Source organism: Staurois parvus, unplaced genomic scaffold, assembly GCF_062004578.1.
Source record: "Staurois parvus isolate SC_StPar_1 unplaced genomic scaffold, SC_StPar_1.0 ptg000649l, whole genome shotgun sequence".
NCBI lineage: Eukaryota > Metazoa > Chordata > Amphibia > Anura > Ranidae > Staurois > Staurois parvus.
Window position 1 is genome coordinate 953,716 of NW_028318445.1, and position 20,237 is coordinate 973,952.

At 43.4% G+C, this 20,237-nt stretch overlaps 1 protein-coding gene across 4 annotated transcripts in view; it reads left to right on the forward strand.

Annotated features, from left to right (window-relative positions):
* Window positions 1–20,237, forward strand: part of LOC149448898 (syntaxin-binding protein 4-like) — a 103,874-nt gene that overhangs the window by 34,970 nt on the left and 48,667 nt on the right. For 2 of the 4 annotated variants that reach the window (XM_089694100.1, XM_089694102.1), the window contains exons 1-5: window positions 227–349; window positions 4,564–4,637; window positions 13,398–13,493; window positions 14,524–14,593; window positions 16,730–16,804. In XM_089694100.1, coding sequence (XP_089550226.1) covers window positions 303–349; window positions 4,564–4,637; window positions 13,398–13,493; window positions 14,524–14,593; window positions 16,730–16,804 — 362 coding nt within the window. In that variant the 5' untranslated portion in view covers window positions 227–302. Of the gene's footprint in view, window positions 1–226; window positions 350–4,563; window positions 4,638–13,397; window positions 13,494–14,523; window positions 14,594–16,729; window positions 16,805–20,237 lie in introns of those variants that run through there. The other 2 variants (XM_089694099.1, XM_089694101.1) reach the window with 1 other exon arrangement.

Sequence of the window (20,237 nt, forward strand, 5' to 3'; positions counted from 1 at the left end):
GATTATCTATATGTGTTCTCTAGGAATTTTTTTTTTTTAATATCTCTACACATGTGAGTGTTACAATGTAAGACAAGTAAGGAACTACCCCCTCCAGGATCTGGCATTTGCCCCAGGTCTCCGATGACCCATTTAAGACTTGTGAGTGACAGTTCCCTATCTCCATGACAAGGCAGATCATTTTCTGAACCGTCACATGATGCCATTCCCCCCTCCCTCCCTCCTCCGAAGCCTGTTCCCTCGATACGTCCCCACTTGGCCACCGTGCCTATGTCCCTCACTACATCCCTGCCTCTAGAAGGATGCCGTCTGTGTCTGTCTTCTGTAAAGGGGCAATGATGATCAGCAGGTAAGGGGGGCGGTGGGACGGGAGGGGGGGGATCAGTGCGCGTTCTATAGCGGCGTGGAAGTCCTAGGTATATCAGCGAGAGTTAGGCAGATGTTTGGGATTTTCTGTATCCAGGCAGAGGTTATATCTCCGCAATCATATCTGCTAATCCATCCCCGTGTCATACACAGATTACCGTCCTCATTGTATCCCAAATGTATTCCCTTTACATGCATTCCAGGATTGACCTCCGGAAGGTTTCAGGAGCGGACTGACCATTTGGAAACTCGGGCACTGTCCGAGGGCCCGGGGTCAGTAGGGGGCCCCATGAGATGCCCCTGGTACCTTTTTCATAGGCTTTTTTAAGTTTGGGCAAGGACACAGGGGCCCCATGATCCCCTATTGCCCGGGGGCCCCCGTGAGTTGTCAGTCCGCCCCTGTTCTCATTGATACATAGCGGGGGGTGCATACAGGGCAGTAAGCCATAGTATCCAGGAATTGCACCCTATTCCCCCAATAATGTACTCTATCGGAAGTTTCATTTTCCTTTAAAGAATATGCAAACCCAACATTTCCTATTCCTGATACCTGCCTGTTGTACCATGTACTTGTATGAAAAAGTCTCCTGTTCCCTCTGAATTGCTTCATTTGTGTGAAATCCATGATGTCCCTACCTGTCCCACTGCTTTCTTATTAAAAACTGACCACACTAGGCATGAGAGCACAGCTTGTTCAGTTCTCTAGCTGTGCTGGAAACTCAGCCTGCTCTCCTCCAATCATCAGACTTATCCTGACACGCTCCTCCGGGCACAGCTATTCACTGGGAAGACCATTGTCCTGTTGTTTCTCCTCCCCCAGCTCTTATGCAGCTGAGAACAGAGGGTATGTGATCACTTATATAAAAGGAAAAAAAATGTATTTACTTTGTTTTTTTTTGTTAATATCTATAAACAAATGTTTTGCCTTTCATTTAGGGCTTGTTTTACAAGGTGAGGGTTTACATATACTTTAGGTGCATTCATTTGTTGACTGAAGACAACTGTCACTGCTTTGACCAATCTTCCAGCAATGCCAAATCATTATTATTATTAGACAGGATTTATATGGCGCCAACAGTTTGCTCAGCGCTTTACAAAATGAAGGGAGACATTACAGTTACAATACAATTTGGTACAAGAGGAAACAGAGGGCCCTGCTCTCTGAATGTATGGGCACCCCTGGGCACTACCCAGGGGCCCCAGGTGCACGGGGGCCCCATAATAATTTGCCAACTATCTCGGATTTGCCGGGACAGTCACACTGTTTATGAAGCTGGATGGTCGTGCCCCGGGCAGCATTACGGAATCTGTACTGTGCCCTCCTGATTCCAGTATTGTGCCCTCCTGACCCTCCCCCATATAATATCACTTACTATGCCCCTGTACTGTGCCCTCCTGATTCCAGTATTGTGCCCTCCTGACCCCCCCCATATAATATCACTTACTATGCCCCTGTACTGTGCCCTCCTGATTCGAGTATTGTGCCCTCCTGACCCCCCCCCCCCCATATAATATCACTTACTATGCCCCTGTACTGTGCTTTTCTGCCACCCCCAGTACTGTGCTCTTAGTGTTGATTAGCTTTTGATTTATGGCATGTTTTCTTATTGTTTGCCACGTAGAGCTGACCATAATAGTGAATGGACTGTATGCTGCTTTATACCACCACCAGGGCTCTCTGAATGTATGGGCACCCCTGGGCACTGCCCAGGGGCCCCAGGACAATTTTGCATTACATCATATTTGCCAGCTGTCCCGGATTTACTGGGACAATCACACTTTTTACTAAGCTGTCCCGGGATGGCCGTGTCCCGGGCAGCGTCACAGAACCTGCACTGTGCCGGTCCTGATCCCGGTATTGTGCCCTCCTGTTGCCCCCCCCATACTATGACTTACTATGTCCCCTGTACTGTGCCCTCCTGATCCCGGTATTGTGCCCTCCCGTTCCCGCTCCTATACTATGACTTACTATGACCCCTGTATTGTGCCCTCCTGATCTTGACATTGTACCCTTCTGTTCCCCCCCTATACAATGACTTACTATGCCCTTGTACTGTGCCCTCCTGTTCCCGATATTGTGCCTTCCTCCCCCCCCCATACTATGACTTACTGTGGCCCCTGTATTGTGCCCTGCAGATCCCGACATTGTACCCTTCTGTTCCCCCCCCTATACAATGACTTACTATGGCCTTGTACTGTACCCTCCTGTTCCCCCTCCTATACTATGACTTACTATGCCCTTGTACTGTACCCTCCTGTTCCCCCTGCTATACTATGACTTACTATGCCCCCTGTACTGTGCCCTCCTGATCCCGATATTGTACCCTCCTGTTCCCCCTCCTATACTATGACTTACTATGCCCTCTGTATTGTGCCCTTTGTGTTGATTAGCCTTTGAGTTATGTCATGTTTTATTATTGTTTGCCATGTAGAGCTGACCATATTGTGTCCTCCTGACCCCCCTCCCCTATACTATGACTTACTATGCCCCCTGCACTGTGCCTTTCTGCCACCCCCTGTACTGTGCCATTCTGCCACCCCCTGTACTGTGCCTTTCTGCCACCCCCAGTACTGTGCCTTTCTGCCACCCCCAGTACTGTGCCTTTCTGCCACCCCCTGTACTATGCCTTTCTGCCACCCCCAGTACTGTGCCTTTCTGCCACCCCCAGTACTGTGCCTTTCTGCCACCCCCTGTACTGTGCCTTTCTGCCACCCCCGGTACTGTGCCTTTCTGCCACCCCCTGTACTGTGCCTTTCTGCCACCCCCTGTACTGTGCCTTTCTGCCACCCCTAGTACTGTGCCTTTCTGCCACCCCCTGTAATGTGTCTTTCTGCCACCCCCTGTACTATGCCTTTCTGCCACCCCCAGTACTGTGCCTTTCTGCCACCCCCAGTACTGTGCCTTTCTGCCACCCCCAGTACTGTGCCTTTCTGCCACCCCCTGTACTGTGCCTTTCTGCCACCCCCAGTACTGTGCCTTTCTGCCACCCCCTGTACTGTGCCTTTCTGCCACCCCCAGTACTGTGCCTTTCTGCCACCCCCAGTACTGTGCCTTTCTGCCACCCCCAGTACTGTGCCTTTCTGCCACCCCCTGTACTATGCCTTTCTGCCACCCCCAGTACTGTGCCTTTCTGCCACCCCCTGTACTGTGCCTTTCTGCCACCCCCTGTACTGTGCCTTTCGGCCACCCCCTGTACTGTGCCTTTCTGCCACCCCCAGTACTGTGCCTTTCTGCCACCCCCTGTACTGTGCCTTTCGGCCACCCCCTGTACTATGCCTTTCTGCCACCCCCAGTACTGTGCCTTTTGTGTTGATTAGTCTTTGATTTATGGCATGTTTTCTTGTTTAAAATTGATTTCAATAAAAGTACCAATAATTATTTATTTAATTCTATCAACTATTTATACTTTAATTATTGAGAGTAGGAGTGTAAACTGGGGTAGGCTGGTAGGGGCCCCAGTGTATTACTTTTCCCAGGGGCCCATGATGCTATTAAGATGGCCCTGACCACCACACTTGTATATGTGCGTAAAACCCTAGACACAGATACACAAAGACACGTACAGCCCATTCACTATTATGGTCGGCTATGTGGACCCCAGCAACTGTGGACCGCAGGCGTGGAAATACACCCACAATTTACATGATATGGCCCAAATAATACAGGACCTAGTACAGAGCACAAGTGATTTTCTGTTGTGTCACCAGGACAGGAAGTGAAGGGAAATCTACCCAGCGGGACACTGACATAAAGAAACTGACTATTCAAGCTGCTACATTGTATCTGTTATTTGTTACTTATTGTAGAATATAAAGCAAACTATAATTTTTTTTATTCCTATGTGCAATTAATAGCAGGAGCCTCCAGGTACCTTCACACTGGATTAATAACTATGGATGTAAAATATAAAATCCCCCACAGATACATTTTCATGTCACATATGAACTTTTCTACCATGGCAGAGGCAGCATAGCCCGTGGCTCAGCAATGTGAGCCGAATGAAAACGAGCAGAAATGTACAGCAAAGGAATTTTGGAACATGTAGGAAAGGAATTACGGAGAGCATGGCTAGAAGAGGAATTGTCTGTTGAATTCATTCTCTTCCTATCTGTGATTTCTATATGCATGACTCCACCTTCTTACTTAAAGGAACTATCCGCTGACTATAATGAATTTCTGGCTTTTGTTTTCTACAGGACACTAATGGGTCCTTACGGAATAGACAGAACTGTGTACTGCATTGAGTTCAATGACTGCGCCAATGGATTGGGTGACGTATTTTATTTTTAAACATTTTTTGATGTATGTTTTTTAATTAGATATTTAAGTTTACACATTGCTGAACTGGAAATTTGCTACAGACCATGGTGCCTAACCTGTAGCTCAAGGGCCACAAATAGCCCTTTGGTACTTGTCAGATGGTTCTTGGCCCCTAGCTTCCGGAGAAATGTGATGTGGGTATTCCAGGAGGCTGCAGAAGTGAGCTGTATGTCACCTTTACGAGAATTAAAGTAGGGGAAAGGTAAAAAAAAACTGGTGGTTAGGGTAAAGTTTAAAAAAAAAAAAAAAAGCAAGCAAGGAAATATTAAAAAAAGTCAACTTTTTATTATCACGGAGGGAGAAGGAACTACACAGAATATTATGGGGGTTTTTTTTTTAAGGTGCCTTTAAGTCTAAATGGATTGTATTTTAAATGTTAAACAAAAGTAATTAGTGTATATTTTAAATTAAATTAATTACATTTTAAATTAAATGACTTACAGTTTAAATAAAATAATTATATTTTACTGACTTTATGATTTCATTGTTTTAAGTTTATTTTAATTAATGGGGGGATGGTACTATTTTGTGTAATTCAGTTGTTAATTTTCTCTTTTCATTATTTTAAATAAATCAATGACATTTTGAATTAAATGAATTGCAGCTTAATTTAAAATAATTCAATTACATTTTAAACTACTTCATTTTTATTTTTAATTTTAGGTTTAATAATCTGAGGGGGTGGTACTATTTTTCTGTGATTGTGTTATTCATTTTCTCTTTTCACTGTTTTAAATTAAATCAATTACATTCTGAATTAAATGAATTACAGCTTAAATTAAAATATTTCCATTACATTTTAAAATTAATTACATTTTAAATGATTTCATTTTTTTTATTTTACAGTTCAAGTTTATTTTTCTGGGTGCTGGTACTTTTTTCTGTAATTGTGTTATTTTTAAATAAATCAATTACATTTTGAATTAAATCAATTACAGCTTGATTCAAAATAATGAATTTAAATTTTAATTGACTTTTTTTTTTTAATTTTAAAGTTTAAGTTTATTAATTGGGTTCGGGTGGTACTTTTTTCTGTAATTGTGTTCCTAATTTTCTCTTTTTATTATTTTAATTTAATTATATTATATTACGTTAATTCAATTGAATCTTAAATTATTTGCATTTTTTTTTTAATTTTGAAGTTTAAATCTAAAATGATTCTTCTGGGAGTGGTACTTGTTTCTGTAGCTGTGCTTTTCATTTTCTATTTATTTTATTAATCTGTATTACTAAGGGCTGATATATAATAGCACAATGGTAGTGGAGAGACTGTAGGGGACCCAGGGGCGGACTGACCATTTGGGAACTCGGGAGCTGCCCGAGGGCCTGGGATCAGTAGGGGGCCCCATGAGATGAGCCTGGTACCTTTCATGGCTTTTTTGGGTATGGTTTGAGTGTGGGCGAGGACACAGGGGCCCCATGATTCCCTATTGCCCGGGGGCCCCATTAGTTGTCAGTCCGCCCCTGAGGGGACTATCAGATCCCTGAATCTTACGCTGTCTGCTCACAGCATTCCTGATGGCCAGCTTACCCTGCCAACTATTCTGAAGTTGTGAACAGGGAAGTACTCAGGGCTGAGACCTTCTGAGCCTATTCTATGTAGGGGAGACCAGTGAAGTATAGAACCTACAGTTGTCTAGAGCTCAAGGAAGAAATAGGTGAACATCATATTTAATGATCAATCCTCTTTAAATCAGATGGCAGACTTTTTTTTTTATTAGAGGTGATTAAATTATCATCTTTAAATACATCCAAGGTCAATGTTAATGTTTTATCTCAGTTACTGTACAAAGCACAAGGGGTCGTGCATACGGAGCGAAGGAGATTTTTCGTACGGGAAGAGGCTCTCTGTGGTTATAGAGTTTTAATCTGCACAAAGCCTCGCTGAATGATTATGTAATGGCAAAAACAATTATGACATTCAACAGAAAGGAATGGATGCTTCTCTTTGAACGAATAATATACTTCATTATCATTATTAATAGATGATGTTTGAATGTTCCAAGCTGGGAAATTGATTGGTCTACTCTTGAGGAACCGAGATGTATTTTATGTCCTCTACTGGGGCAAGTTTGTCCACAGTTACCCTGGGTGGGGGGGGGGGTCTCTCTTAGTTTTCCTCTGTAGGTGATGAGTTAAGACCACAGTTAAGACCACAGAAAAGATATAAAAGGTTTTTTTTTAACCCACTGTGATGTACAAAAACACCTAAGTGTACAAAAAACACACACAAAAAAGTGTACTTGATGGTGTGTCTCCAGTCTGCCTCCCAAGGTAGGACTCAACCCTGACTCCCCGGGGCTCAGGGCTCCTGACAGGGGCAAGGCACAACTCGGTCCACCTAGCCAAAAGGCCTAGAACACCAGTCTCCTTATGGCTAGCCAAAGCTTAACACCGAGTATTAAGTGAGGGGATCTCCCGAAGACAGACCACCCCAGTTCAGGGAATGAAGGAACCTACACTTCAGGGAAGGCCCAAGGACCCACACTCTCTATCCAAGTAACGAAACTTTGTACAGGAAGAGGCTCTCTGTGGTTATAGAGTTTTAATCTGTGCAAAGCCGTGCTGAATGATTATGTAATGGCAAAACCAGTAATGACATTCAACAGAAAGGAATGGATGCTTCTCGTTGAACAAATAATATACTTCATTATCATTACCATAATAATAGATGATGTTTGAATGCTCCAAGCTGGGAAATTGATTGGTCTACTCTTGAGGAACCAAGATGTATTTTATGTCCTCTACTGGGGCAAGTTTGACCACAGTTACCCTGGGTGGGGGGGGGGTCTTTCTTAGTTTTCCTCTGTAGGTGATGAGTTAAAACCACAGTTAAGACCACAGAAAAGATATAAAAGGTTTTTTTTAACTCACTGTGATGTACAAAAACACCTAAGTGTACAAAAAACACACACAAAAAAGTGCACTTGATGGTGTGTCTCCAGTCTGCCTCCCAAGGTAGGACTCAACCCTGACTCCCTGGGGCTCAGGGCTCCTGACAGGGGCAAGGCACAACTTGGCCGACCTAGCCAAAAGGCCTAGAACACCCGTCTCCTTATGGCCAGCCAAAGCTTAACACCGAGTATTAAGTGAGGGGATCTCCCGAAGACAGACCACCCCAGTTCAGGGAATGAAGGAACCTACACTTCAGGGAAGGCCCAAGGACCCACACCCTCCATCCAAGTAACGAAACTTCGTACAGGAAGAGGCTCTCTGTGGTTATAGAGTTTTAATCTGTGCAAAGCCTCGCTGAATGATTATGTAATGGCAAAACCAGTTATGACATTCAACAGAAAGGAATGGATGCTTCTCTTTGAACAAATAATATACTACATTATCATTATTAATAGATGATGTTTAAATGTTCCAAGCTGGGAAATTGATTGGTCTACTCCTGAGAAACCAAGATGTATTTTATGTCCTCTACTGGGGCAAGTTTGACCACAGTTACCCTGAGTGGGGGGGGGGGGGTCTTTCTTAGTTTTCCTCTGTAGGTGATGAGAGGTTGAATTTGATGGACCCTAAAATCTAAAAGGGATTTAATAATGGATAAAATTATTTTCATTGTGTGAATCTCAAAGCTGATATTTCTGATATTGGTCGATTTTGGATAGATAATTTACCTGACAGTCTCTTTCTATCTCTGTGCCGAGTTCCCAGGTCTGTACACTTACTGTACTCATTATAAGGCTGCCACCATGCCTGTATTTTTTTTATAATTTGGAAAAGATTTTTTTTTTTTAACCCACTGTGATGTACAAAAACAAAAACACCTAAGTGTACAAAAAACACACACAAAAAAGTGCACTTCAGGGTGTATCTCTAGTCTGCCTCCAGAGGTAGAACTCAACCCGGACTCCCCAGGGCTCAGGGCTCCTGACAGGGGCAAAGCACAACTTGGTCCACCTAGCTAAAAGGCCTAGCACAGCCGTCTCCTCATGGCCAGCCAAAGCTTAACACCGAGTACTAGGTGAGGGATCTCCTGAAGACCCCCCCCCCCAGTTCAGGGGATGAAGGAACCTAATGACCACACATCTTCCTCCTAGACTTCAGGAAAGGCCCAAGGACACACACCCTCCATCCAAGTAACAGAAACACGCACAAAGTGCAGGCGACACACATGGAAAAAAATAATATAAATAAGTGCCGGCGCAAGACGCCATGGCTAGGCCTTGTGGCCTTGTAGCAAAAATTGCCCGGGACTTAGCCAAAAGGCCTACCCCAAAGAGCCACTATGCAGAAAACTGTGGTTTTTCCCATGCCCAAGTGATACTAACAGAACCCCTGGTGCGACCAACTCCCAGGGGGTACTGACACCGCAGGTTCTCTGCCTTCCCAGCCCATGTCCAGACCAGATAAAATAAATTTAAACCAGGAAGCGCTGGGCTCATTGGGAACCCCCATGCCAAGGGAGTACTCCTGAGACACACCTTACATGGTGCATGCTCATTTGGTTTCCTTGAAGACTCTTCAGGACCCCCATCATACCAGCAGAGGTACTATACAGCCAGCCATTCCTACCAAGAGGCAAAATAGCGGTGTAGCACCCCTAGTGGACATTGATAGGAAAGAACACTACGCTGGATCTTGGTCAAGAAGCAATGGAAAATGGAGAACGCCCAAAACTCAAAGGTGGGCAGAAACAGAATCGGCTTTGAATTTGCTGCTGGAGTATCCAAGACATACAGGAAGTCAGTGGCTGCCAAAGTCCAGCAGAACCCACCTATAGCTGAACTATTAATTTAAGGTAGATTGACTCTTTAAATGTGACCTTCAGCCTTCCCTTCAGTTGTACCGGGTCCTTTCCTAGACTCAAACTGCTCACTCTGATTTCACTGCACACTGTGAGCTCCTCACAATGTGCATTAGAAGCTGCAGCAAGAGAGAATTTCCTAGCTGTAGGACATCCCTTCCACCCACTGGATTTCAGTTCTTTCAATTGTGGAGGCTCATAATGACACGTGGCCATTATCTAGGGTAGTCTGCATGCAAATACAGTCTTTCTAGGAACACCCAGTGGCAGACTGACCATTTGGACACTCGGCACTGCCTGAGGGCCCGGGGTCAGTAGGGGGCCCCATGAGATGCCCCTGGTACCTTTCATAGGCTTTTTTTGGGAGTGGTTTGAGTGTGGGCGAGGACACAGGGGCCCCATGATCCCCTATTGTCTAGGGGCCCCATGAGGTGTCAGTCTGCCCCTGGGAACACTCACTACTCCAGACTGACGCCTGTTATACAAAGGCATTTTAGTATTCACATACCGTCTCCCTGGAGCCTGCCCACTGCTTGCATCAGGGCTGAAGGATCTCAAGAGGAGGCAGGGTGCTGTGATGTTCCCCTATGTACAGCACCCCTCCCACCAGCCATGATCTGCCTGCTTTGCATAAAGAGACACAGTGACCTAGTGATGACATACATACAGTAAGGTATGTATTGAAAGTGGAAAGTTTTTTTTTTTTTTCTCCATCACCATGTTTATGGGGAAAGAGGACCAGGGAAGGCAAAATATAAGCAGATTAAACTTTAGCTTTAACATGATTACATTAAAGACTTTTAAAGCATTAAAGGTTCGGTTAAATAAAACAAAAACCCAAAACATAACAATAAAACCTGTACACAGGAAAAATGTTAGTGCTTAAAATGACCATCGTGTCCAAGGATGAATGCCACCGAACCCTGACCTTTGTCAGCTGTCCGTTATCTCTGTGCCCTTCCTCTATGGTAGACAGGATTCAGGGGTTTCCAGAACCCACAAGGTAAAATGATCGCCCCTCTGCCTAATCGTCCCGGATTTAGTTGTCTGGCAGCACCCAGTATGTATAAGAGGATTTGTGATTGTTTAGGGACTATGAAACCATTATTTCAATTAAGGCAGCGATGGGAGAATGAAAATGGGATATATGAATCAGTATGAGAGCACGTATTATGAAACATAACCTAGAAAGAGGAAAGATGAAAATACAATTTAGTGGCCGCATCACCGGGGAGGTCACATAAAAAGATTATCCAGCGGGAAGAGAGGAATAGCTAACCGCTCCGCGTCCCGCAGTCAGGAAAAAGATGTATCTCTTTGTGGGACACTATAGGCTTGCGGAGATATTACTTGTGTATTATTTACCATAACAATTGGTATTACTTTTTTTTTTTTAAATAGCATAGTCCCCCCAGCAGGTACTTAAAGTAAAAAATTCCCAACCTGTGTTGTCCCCCACAGTACAGGTGTACCTCGGTTTACGAATTTAATTTGTTATCCGGGACTTTTCATATTGCGAAAAATTCGGAAACGCGGTTTCCCATAGGAATGCATTGAAAACTAATTATTCCGTTCCGGAGGTCAGAAAAAAGTTAAAATAAAAGTATTTTATCTGTTCATAACTCTTTATAAAGTGCACTTTAAAGGCATAAATACTGTACAGGGACATGATTAAAAATTAATTCATAAATGCATTGAAAACCAATTAATTATTATTATTAGTATACAGGATTTATATAGCGCCAACAGTTTGCTCTTTACAAAATGAAGGTAGACATTACAGTTACAATACAATTTGGTACAAGAGGAAACATTGGGCCCGACTCGTTAGAGCTTAGAATCTAGGAGGAAGGGTTGAGTGATACAAAAGGTAATAGCTGTGGGGGGGGGGGGGGGTGAGATAATGGAGGAAATAAAAGGCAGTTTACTAGGTAGAAGCAGGATAGGCTTGTTTAAAGAGAAAGGTTTTCAGGGATCGTTTAAAGATGGATAGATTAGGAGACAGCCGGACAGATTGGGGTATGGAGGTCCATAGGATGGGAGAAGTTCGGGAGAAGTCCTGGAGGTGAGCATGGGAGGAGGTGACACAGGAACTAGAAAGCAGAAGGTCTTGAGAAGATCGAAGAGAGCGGTTTGGTTGATATTTTGAGACCAGGTTGGTGATGTAGCTGGGGGCAGAGTTGGGGGTGGCTTTGTAAGTTGTTGTTAGTATTTTTAATTTTATTCGTTGGGCAAGTGGAGGCCAGTGGAGGGATTGGCAGAGAGGGGTGGAGGACACTGAGTGGAGTCCAGTGAAGGGATTTGCAGAGAGGGGTGGACGACACTGAGTGGAGGCCAATGGAGGGATTGGCAAAATAGGGTAGCAGACTCTGAACGGTTGGTAAGGTGGATGAGCCTGGCAGCAGTATTCATGATGGACTGGATGGGGGATAGCCTATGTAAAGGTAATCCGATGAGGAGGGAGTTGCAGTAGTCGAGGCGAGAGATAACCAGGGAGTGAATTAGGAGCTTTGTGGTATCATTGGGTAAAAAGGGGCGTATTCTGGAGGTGTTGCGGAGGTTGAGGTGGCATGATTTGGACAGGTTAATCCGCTCGTATTGCGAAAACAATTTGTAAATGCATTGAAAAACCAATTAATCCGTTACGGAGGTCAGAAAAAAGTAAAAAAAAGTCTTATCTGTTCAAATCTCTTTATAAAGTGCACTTTAAAGGCATAAATACTGTACAGGGACATGATTAAAAAAAATTTGTAAATGCACTGAAAACCAATTAATCCATTCGTATTGCGAAAAAAATTCATAAACTGAACCATTATTTTCAATAGATTTTCATTCGTAAACGAAAATTATGTTAACCGAGGCGTTCGTAAACCGTGGTATGCCTGTAATTCCTTTTCATTGCTAGATGTCCTCAATTTTCCAGGGCCACTAACATTCAACACCATTTAGTCTGGGAGACTGAGGACATCCTGTGAGTGCAGGGTGTCATGGACCCACCCCCTGAGGGGCCATCACCACAGCACCCTGCACTCACATCAATCTTTGAGGACCACCTCCTACCAAGAGCAGAGTTGAATTGGAAGAAGACCTTGATTGTCACATGACAGTCTGTTGCAAATGCTGCTTTATTTATTGACATACCTCCACAAACCCAGACTATCTGGATATGGTCATCTTCTGACTTGACACCATCCACAGGCAGCCTAACTCTTCAATAAGATGCAGAAGTTGAATCCAACACAATTTACTTCCACTAATTGCAGTGCAAATTATTCTTTTCCAGTCTTGTAAAGTGTAAGAAGCCTCTGCCACAGACCCGTGTAGGACACCCTAGGTCCAGAAGGGCAGCTAAGAAGAGTTTCCTGAGCCCTGTCTCTGCAAATTACTAACTAACTGACTGAGGGAACATGGAAGAAGTGGGGAGGGTCTAGCTAGGACTAAACTAAATAGCACTAAACAGGAGGGGAGGACAGAGAATGATACCAAAATCATATTGGTAAACATGTTGTGGTGGCCAGAAACCACCACTAGATGTCATCATGATACAAAAAAGTGAAGCTGTTCAACACAATACAGAATAATTACATTAAAGATTGGCAGAATAGGCCTAAGGGTATCTGGAAAAGGTAAGTATAAAAACAAAAAAGCAGAAAATACACGGGAAAGGGGCTCTGGGGGTGGAAGGAGATAAGGGGCAGGAGAGATGAGCTTAAAGTTTGGCTTTAATGAAAAACGTAGCCAAGGTAAATACAATTGTATGAAATGACAGTTCCTAGGTTGTAAAGCTCAATGTACAACTTCAGTACTCTACAAGCCGGTGACCAGGATCAAGCAGGATGTCAGAGCTGCAAATCTGAATGTTTGTTCCGGGTCAGTGGCTTCAAAAAACATATTGAAGCCAGAGGATTAGCATGGCAGCCAAGCAATTAGCATTATAACATAAAACTTTTCTTACAGGAATCAAGGTCATTGGAGGATTGCGGGAATTTAGCAGAGAAGAATACGGAGTCTATGTGAAAAGAATTCTCCCTGGAGGCATGGCCTATTCTGACGGTACGTTCTGCATATAACATAGTCCTAGTGTGTTGTAGAACAAAAACCTAGAATGTACATCCTGTCCTGACAGCATTCATTTCATAAACTGTTACAGCAGTTATGCAGGGCATCTAAAAATGACTGTGCAGTCCTGTAGGCACCAGATCCAGTGCACTTTGTAATCAGTAGTCAGTAACAGACCTGGTCAGACATGCCCCCTTGTTCCTCTTCCATAGAAGTCTTTGTGAGGGCACTTGTGATGAGGGGTGTGGTCAATACGTGGCTCTGTAATCAGCATTCACTAAATGACCTGGTCAGACACGCCCCTTTTTAGCCTTAGCTCACTTGTGCTTGGGGGTGTGGTCATTACTCAGCTCTGTAATCAGTAGTCAGTAACAGATCTGGTCAGACATACTCCCTTCTTCCTCTTCCATACAAGTCTTTGTGAGGGCACTTGTGATGAGGGATGTGGCAAACACGTGGCTCTGTAATCAGCATTTACTAAATGACCTGGTCAGACATGCCCCCTTTTTAGCCTAAGCACACTTGTGCATGGGGGTGTGGTCATTACTCAGCTCTGTACTCAGCAGTCAGTAACAGACTTTACCAGACAAACCCCCTTATTCCTTTTTCATACAAGTCTTTGTGAGGGCACTTGTGATGAGGTATGTGGCCAATACGTGGCTCTGTAATCAGCATTGACTAAATGACCTGGTCAGACACGCCCCCTTTTTAGCGTAAGCACACTTATACTTAGGGGTGTGGTCATTACTCAGCTCTGTAATCAGTAGTCAGTAACAGACCTTACCAGAAACGCCCCCTTCTTCCTCTTCCATCCAAGTCGTGGTGAGGGCACTTGTGATGAGGGGTGTGGCCATTGCTCAGCTCTGCCACCGCAGAGCACTACAGTGTGAGAGCAGGAAGCAGTGTTTTCACTGAGACAAAAATAGGATTTTAAAGTATTTACAAGCAAAATCAGTCACAAACCATATCATGGGATGTACAAGACTATAAAGACTCTGAAGATTGCCTTGTGTGTTCTGTTTAGGGCGGCTCCAGCCTGGAGATCAAATTCTGGAAGTGAATGGAGAAAGTTTGCTGGGAGTGTCCAATGAGAGGTAAGGGGTGGGGTCATGCTGCACAAATGTTCAGATTTTTGCGGGAGTTTGTAGGTCTGAAAGTTCAGTGAGATATGTGCAAGTCATGCTTACCAACATTTCAGTCCCAGTCTCTGAAAAATAGGTAACCTTGCCCACAGTTAGTCTTGGGCCTGTCTAGTGACTGGGCAATCCTGCCCATATCCCACCCTACAGTCACCTGCCCAAACCCTAATTATTCAGGAGCTGCCCATGTGTGGCCCCTGATTACCTTGTTTTATTGAGTTACTCAGTGCCTCAAATAAGGGTAACACTGAGATCCTAGGACATGACCCTGGACACAACATCATCGGGACTGAGGTCCAAGATACAGGACTAAAGCAGCCCATAGATTACTCTATTTTTTCTCCTTCCACTGTAGGCGGAAGGAAAGAAAATTGCTAGATTTTACCATCAACACAATCAGTTTTCCTGGTTGAGGGGGCGCCTTCCTGGAGGGCAGAATACAATGGTTACTGCTAGTGGCTATAGCAGTCTGCAGTAATCTAATGTCACAAAATACAACAGGCTGGTTGTACCAAAGTCAATTGAAAGACTGACTTGGATACAATCAGCCTGCCCATACATGGGTCGAATGTTGGCCAGTCCCTGCTGAACCAGCTGAATTCTGATCCATGTATGACAGGCTTTAGCTGACAAATTTAGAACAGTTGGTGTCGGTGTTAAAATTTACACTTCACTACAGTGAATGTCAAAAAACCTAATCACTTTACAAGTAGACAACCTCTGGTGTAAGACAACACTGGGAGAAGGCTTGGTCTATGAATTCATCCCAGCCATCCCACATGGAAGAAAAATATATTTGAAATATTTTTTAAAAATATTCTTCCCAATATATTGCCATATATTTGAAATGCTAAAATTTTGGCCATATTCAATATATTTCAATATATATATAATTATTATTATTATTATTATTATACAGTATTTATATAGCGCCAAAGGGTATGCTCAGCGCTGTACAGTAGCAAGGGGGACAGAACATGAGACAAGATAGTAACAATACAATACACGAGGGGTTTGAGGGCCCTGCTCTTTCGAGCTTACAATCTAGGAGGGAGGGGAAGGTGGTACAGGAGGAGATGGCTGTGGGGGATGGAGTGGTGGGAGGAGTGGAGGAGGTTAGTTGTTAGGTGAGGTCGGGTGTTAGGGGAGGTTGGGGTAGGCTTCCCTGAAGAGGAGGGTTTTCAGAGTGCGCCTGAAGGTGAGGAGGGTAGGTGACAGCCTGATGGATTGGGGTAGGGAGTTCCAGAGGATGGGGGAAGTCCTGGAGAAGTCCTGTAATCGGGCGTGGGAGGAGGAGACCAGGGAGCTAGAGAGTAGGAGGTCCTGTGAGGAGCGGAGGGCACGGGTAGGGTAGTACTTGGGTATCAGGTCAGTTATGTAGTTCGGGGCGGCATTGTGGATGGCTTTGTAGGTCAGAGTTAGCAGTTTGAATTTGATGCGTTGGGCAATCGGGAGCCAATGAAGGGATTGGCAGAGGGGGGAGGCAGATGTGGAGTGCTTGGTGAGGTGGATGAGTCTAGCCGCTGAGTTTAGGATCGACTGGAGTGGGGATAGCGTTCGTATATATATATATATATACTGCATGCTGAAATGCGTTTTTTATTATTACAAAATATATGAAAAATATTTTTAAAAATACATTTCAAATATACTGTATGTCTTTAAATATACAAATCTACATTTTTGGAATGCATTTACAAATATATGTAAATATATATGTTAAAAATTACTTTTTTATATTTTTAAAAAAATCTGAAGAATATATTTAAAAAATATATATTTTTAAAAATATAAATGTTTAGAAATATATTCTTCAGATTTTTTTCTATCTTATTATCAATTTTAGCCCACCAAAGTCCTGGTAAAGTTCACTGAGCCTTGATGGGGGGGTGTGGGGGGGATTGTTGGCCCTCAAAAATGCATCAGCTGCTTTATGTAATCTTATGATGACCAAGTAAAGCAGTTTGAAATCCTTCACTATTTGGGTTGGACACTTCTCTTGTATGTTTTAGGTCTCACAAGCACCATCACTATTGCTGCTTGTTAATTCTACACTTGTGTCTATCACTCATTAGTGTTTCCTATTCACAGAGCTGTAGACATTTTGCGGGCTGCGTCGGCCACCAGCTACATGAGACTCATTATTGCTCGGGATGATGAGGCGAGGTAATTGTTTTTTTTAATTTTCTTAGCCATGTCTGCCTTTTATCTTAATCAGAATAATGAATGATAATAAATTATTATTATAGTATTAAGTGAGTCAGTTTCTCCTCCTGAACCTGGAATAGCAGTACGTTGGGCCTGTCCACTGTCCATCCCCCAGCATTCCCCAACAAGCATTTGAAATAAACAAGCTAGTGGTCAATGAGGGCACAGTGCATGAAGTTATGGCTGCTGAGTCCATGGTGAGGTCCAGACCATGGTAAGGTTGGTTGTGTAGACCTTGGTAGCCCTTGGGAATTGGATTTTTTGGTTTCTCCTGCCTTCTTAATGGTGACCTGCCCCATAGCTGCACCATAACAACTCACTAACCAACGCCTAACAGATTTCTGATCTTTCAATCATGTCCTTTCAATTTATTGTTTTAGGGAGAGAGGGTTAAGAGTACAGGATCCCAAAAAAAATTCCTTCAGCCCAATAGACTTCTTGGTGAACCCTATAGGCCCAGAAGGACTATTATCTTCCATGGTCTTTTGACCTCTGCCGCATGCCAGCTTTGAAACTCTCTCGGAGGTTAATGTAGGTTCTGTAGGCCTTATATGGGTGCGCACCTTTCAGTTTTTTGGCCTCTGCCACAGACCAGTTTAGAACACCCTAGGTGCAGATGGGCAGCTAGGAAAGAATACACCCTTTCTTGACTCTGGTTTCCTCCCCTATGCAAGGGCATGAAAGGTAAAGACTGAACTTTCCTAAGCTACACGCTCTCCAGACTGCAGCTTGGTAGAGAAGGACTGGACCCTGTTACACACATATCCTCAGCAAGCAAAGTCTTGGGGGCAAGGACCCTTCCAGAGGGTCTCTACAAATATTTTTACCCTGTTACCCAGTGATTGGCCAAGGCAGAATGAACATTGATAACCCAATACATGATATCTTCGCACTCTCTCCACTGGAGAACAGGACCCAGAAGCAAGCAGAAGCAAATAATATCCCTCGGCTTAGGAGAAACCCATTGGTCCCAGAAAACATAAACAAAGCTGAGGCTGGATACAGCCTAGCTGCAAACATTAACCACTTGCCGCCCGCCTACAATTTATTTGTACGTGCATGCTAGATCATGTACATGTACATCACCCAGCCTGTTCCGGGTTAGCCGCTGTGTCCGGTAGCGCACCGCTCCTGCAGCCGCTGTGTCCAACAGACACAGCAGATTGTGGCTCCAGGTACCTTTGCTTTTGACAGCCCGAGGATCGTGTGATTGCTATGTGATCACATGATCACAATGTCAAAAAAGCTGATGTCAATGAATATCATTCATAACACCTGTGCTTCCTATAGAGTGATGCTGTGATTGGCCCACAGCTATCAGATGGTACCTCGGCCAATCATCCTGTACCATGTGATTTGTTGTAGCCAATCAGTAATCACTAACAATCACAGCTGTTATGAATGTACCCCAATGTTCAAAACATTGTAACAGCAATCAAAGTGTGAAAAAAAAAAAATCCCTGATCTACCCTCCAAAGTACTACAGTGTTACTAAGGTGATACTGAACTACACTGATGGAAGTATGTTAAAAAAAAAAAGTTAAAAAAGAAAAATGTTAAAGAATATAAAAAAAAATTAAAAAAGTTAGTAAAAAAAATATTTAAACATTTTTTGTTAATTTTTTTTTTTTAACATACTGTCACCAGTCAGTGTCTCTCACCGCCACACCAGTCATATGATGACACTGTACTGCAAGGGTGACAGTCTGTAAAAAAAAATTGTGAATTTAATTTCTTCATTCTGAAAAAAAATTGTGAGAAAAAAATACAACTTCAAAAAAACCTGCCTTGCCTCTTACTAAATACTCCAGACTGTCTACTTTCCAAAAAGGGTAATTTGCAGGGTATATGTGCTGTCCCGACATTTTAAAAGCCTCAAGAAATGAAATAGGACGTCAGTACATCAGAACTGATCAATTTTCAAATATGTAGTATATCAGAGTTTGCAGATACTATAACTTTCTTACAAACTAATTAATATACACGTATTGGGATTTTTTTTGTAACAAAGACATGTAGCAGAATAAATTGTAGCCTAATTTTGAAGAAATTTGTTTTTTTTAATTTTTTTTATAACAGAAAGTAGAAAATATATTTTTTTTTAATTTTCCGTCCTTTTTCTTTTATAGAATAAAAAATAAAAATCCCAGTCATGATCAAATACCACCACAAGAAAGCTCTATTTGTGTGAAAAAAAATGATATTTCATTTGCTTACAGTGTTATATGACGCGCAATTACCAGTTATAGTAGTTCAGTGCTGAATAGTAAATAATGCCCTGGTCATGAAAGGGGTAGTAAAATTTCCCCTGCAAAATAATGTCATAATGTATGTAAGTATGTATTGCATGCTAGCACATTATGAAAGATTTACCTTAGAAGGAAGCCCTCCAGTGGCACGCTTTCACCGCTGACAGGACTTCCATCTTCTCCCAACCTTCCTTCCAGGTTTGTGGGCTCTGGTCATTGGTTGCTCGAGCCATGATGACGTCACTCCCATGTGAGTCTCGGCCATGGCATAGAGCGCTAAAGAAACGGCACGGGCATGCCGTTCCTTCAGAGCGCATGCTCCGATGATGTCATTGGCTGCAAGGACACTGAATATATCCTAAAAGGTGCATGTTTAGGAGATATTCCTTACAGACAGGGACAGAATGACCATTTGGAAACTTGGGTCAGTAGGGGGCCCCATGAGATGCCCCTGGTACATTTTTCATAGGCTTTTTTGAGTTTGGGCAGGGACACAGGGGCCCCATGATCCCCTATTGCCCGGGGCCCCATGAGTTGTCAGTCCGCCCCTGCTTACAGGTAAGCTTTATTATAAGGTTACCTGTAGGAACAAGTATCCAGAGGGAGTTTACTTTCACTTCAATGGGGAAAACCTACCAGAGGTCAAGTGGTTAAATTTAGACTAGGGTTCCTACAGACGCACTACAGGCATGGGACTGTAGAGAATGAGGTGCCCACCTGTTGGCAAGGAGGTGCTAGGGAAGGGCACCCTGGAAATTGTGAAGGTGTAAATATTTCTTGTAATTATATCTTGTATTCCTTCCCCCATCCTCTCTAAAACACAACGTATAGCAAAGCAGGAGTGGGGGGACCATAAGAGGATCTACATTACATTGGAAAGATTTGGTATATAAATGGTTTGACTTCGTGTTTTTGGCGCTGGTGGTTTGAAATACATGGCATGGGACTCTAGAGAATGAGGTGCCCACATGTTGGCAAGGAGGTGCGAGGGAAGGGCCCCTTGGAAATTGCCAAGGTGTAATTATTTCTGAAAAGCTTTCCTCTATCTTATATTCCTTCTCCCATCCCCCTCTAAAACACATCGTATAGCAAAGCAGGAGTGGAGGGACCACAAGAGGATCTACACTACATTTGAAAGATTT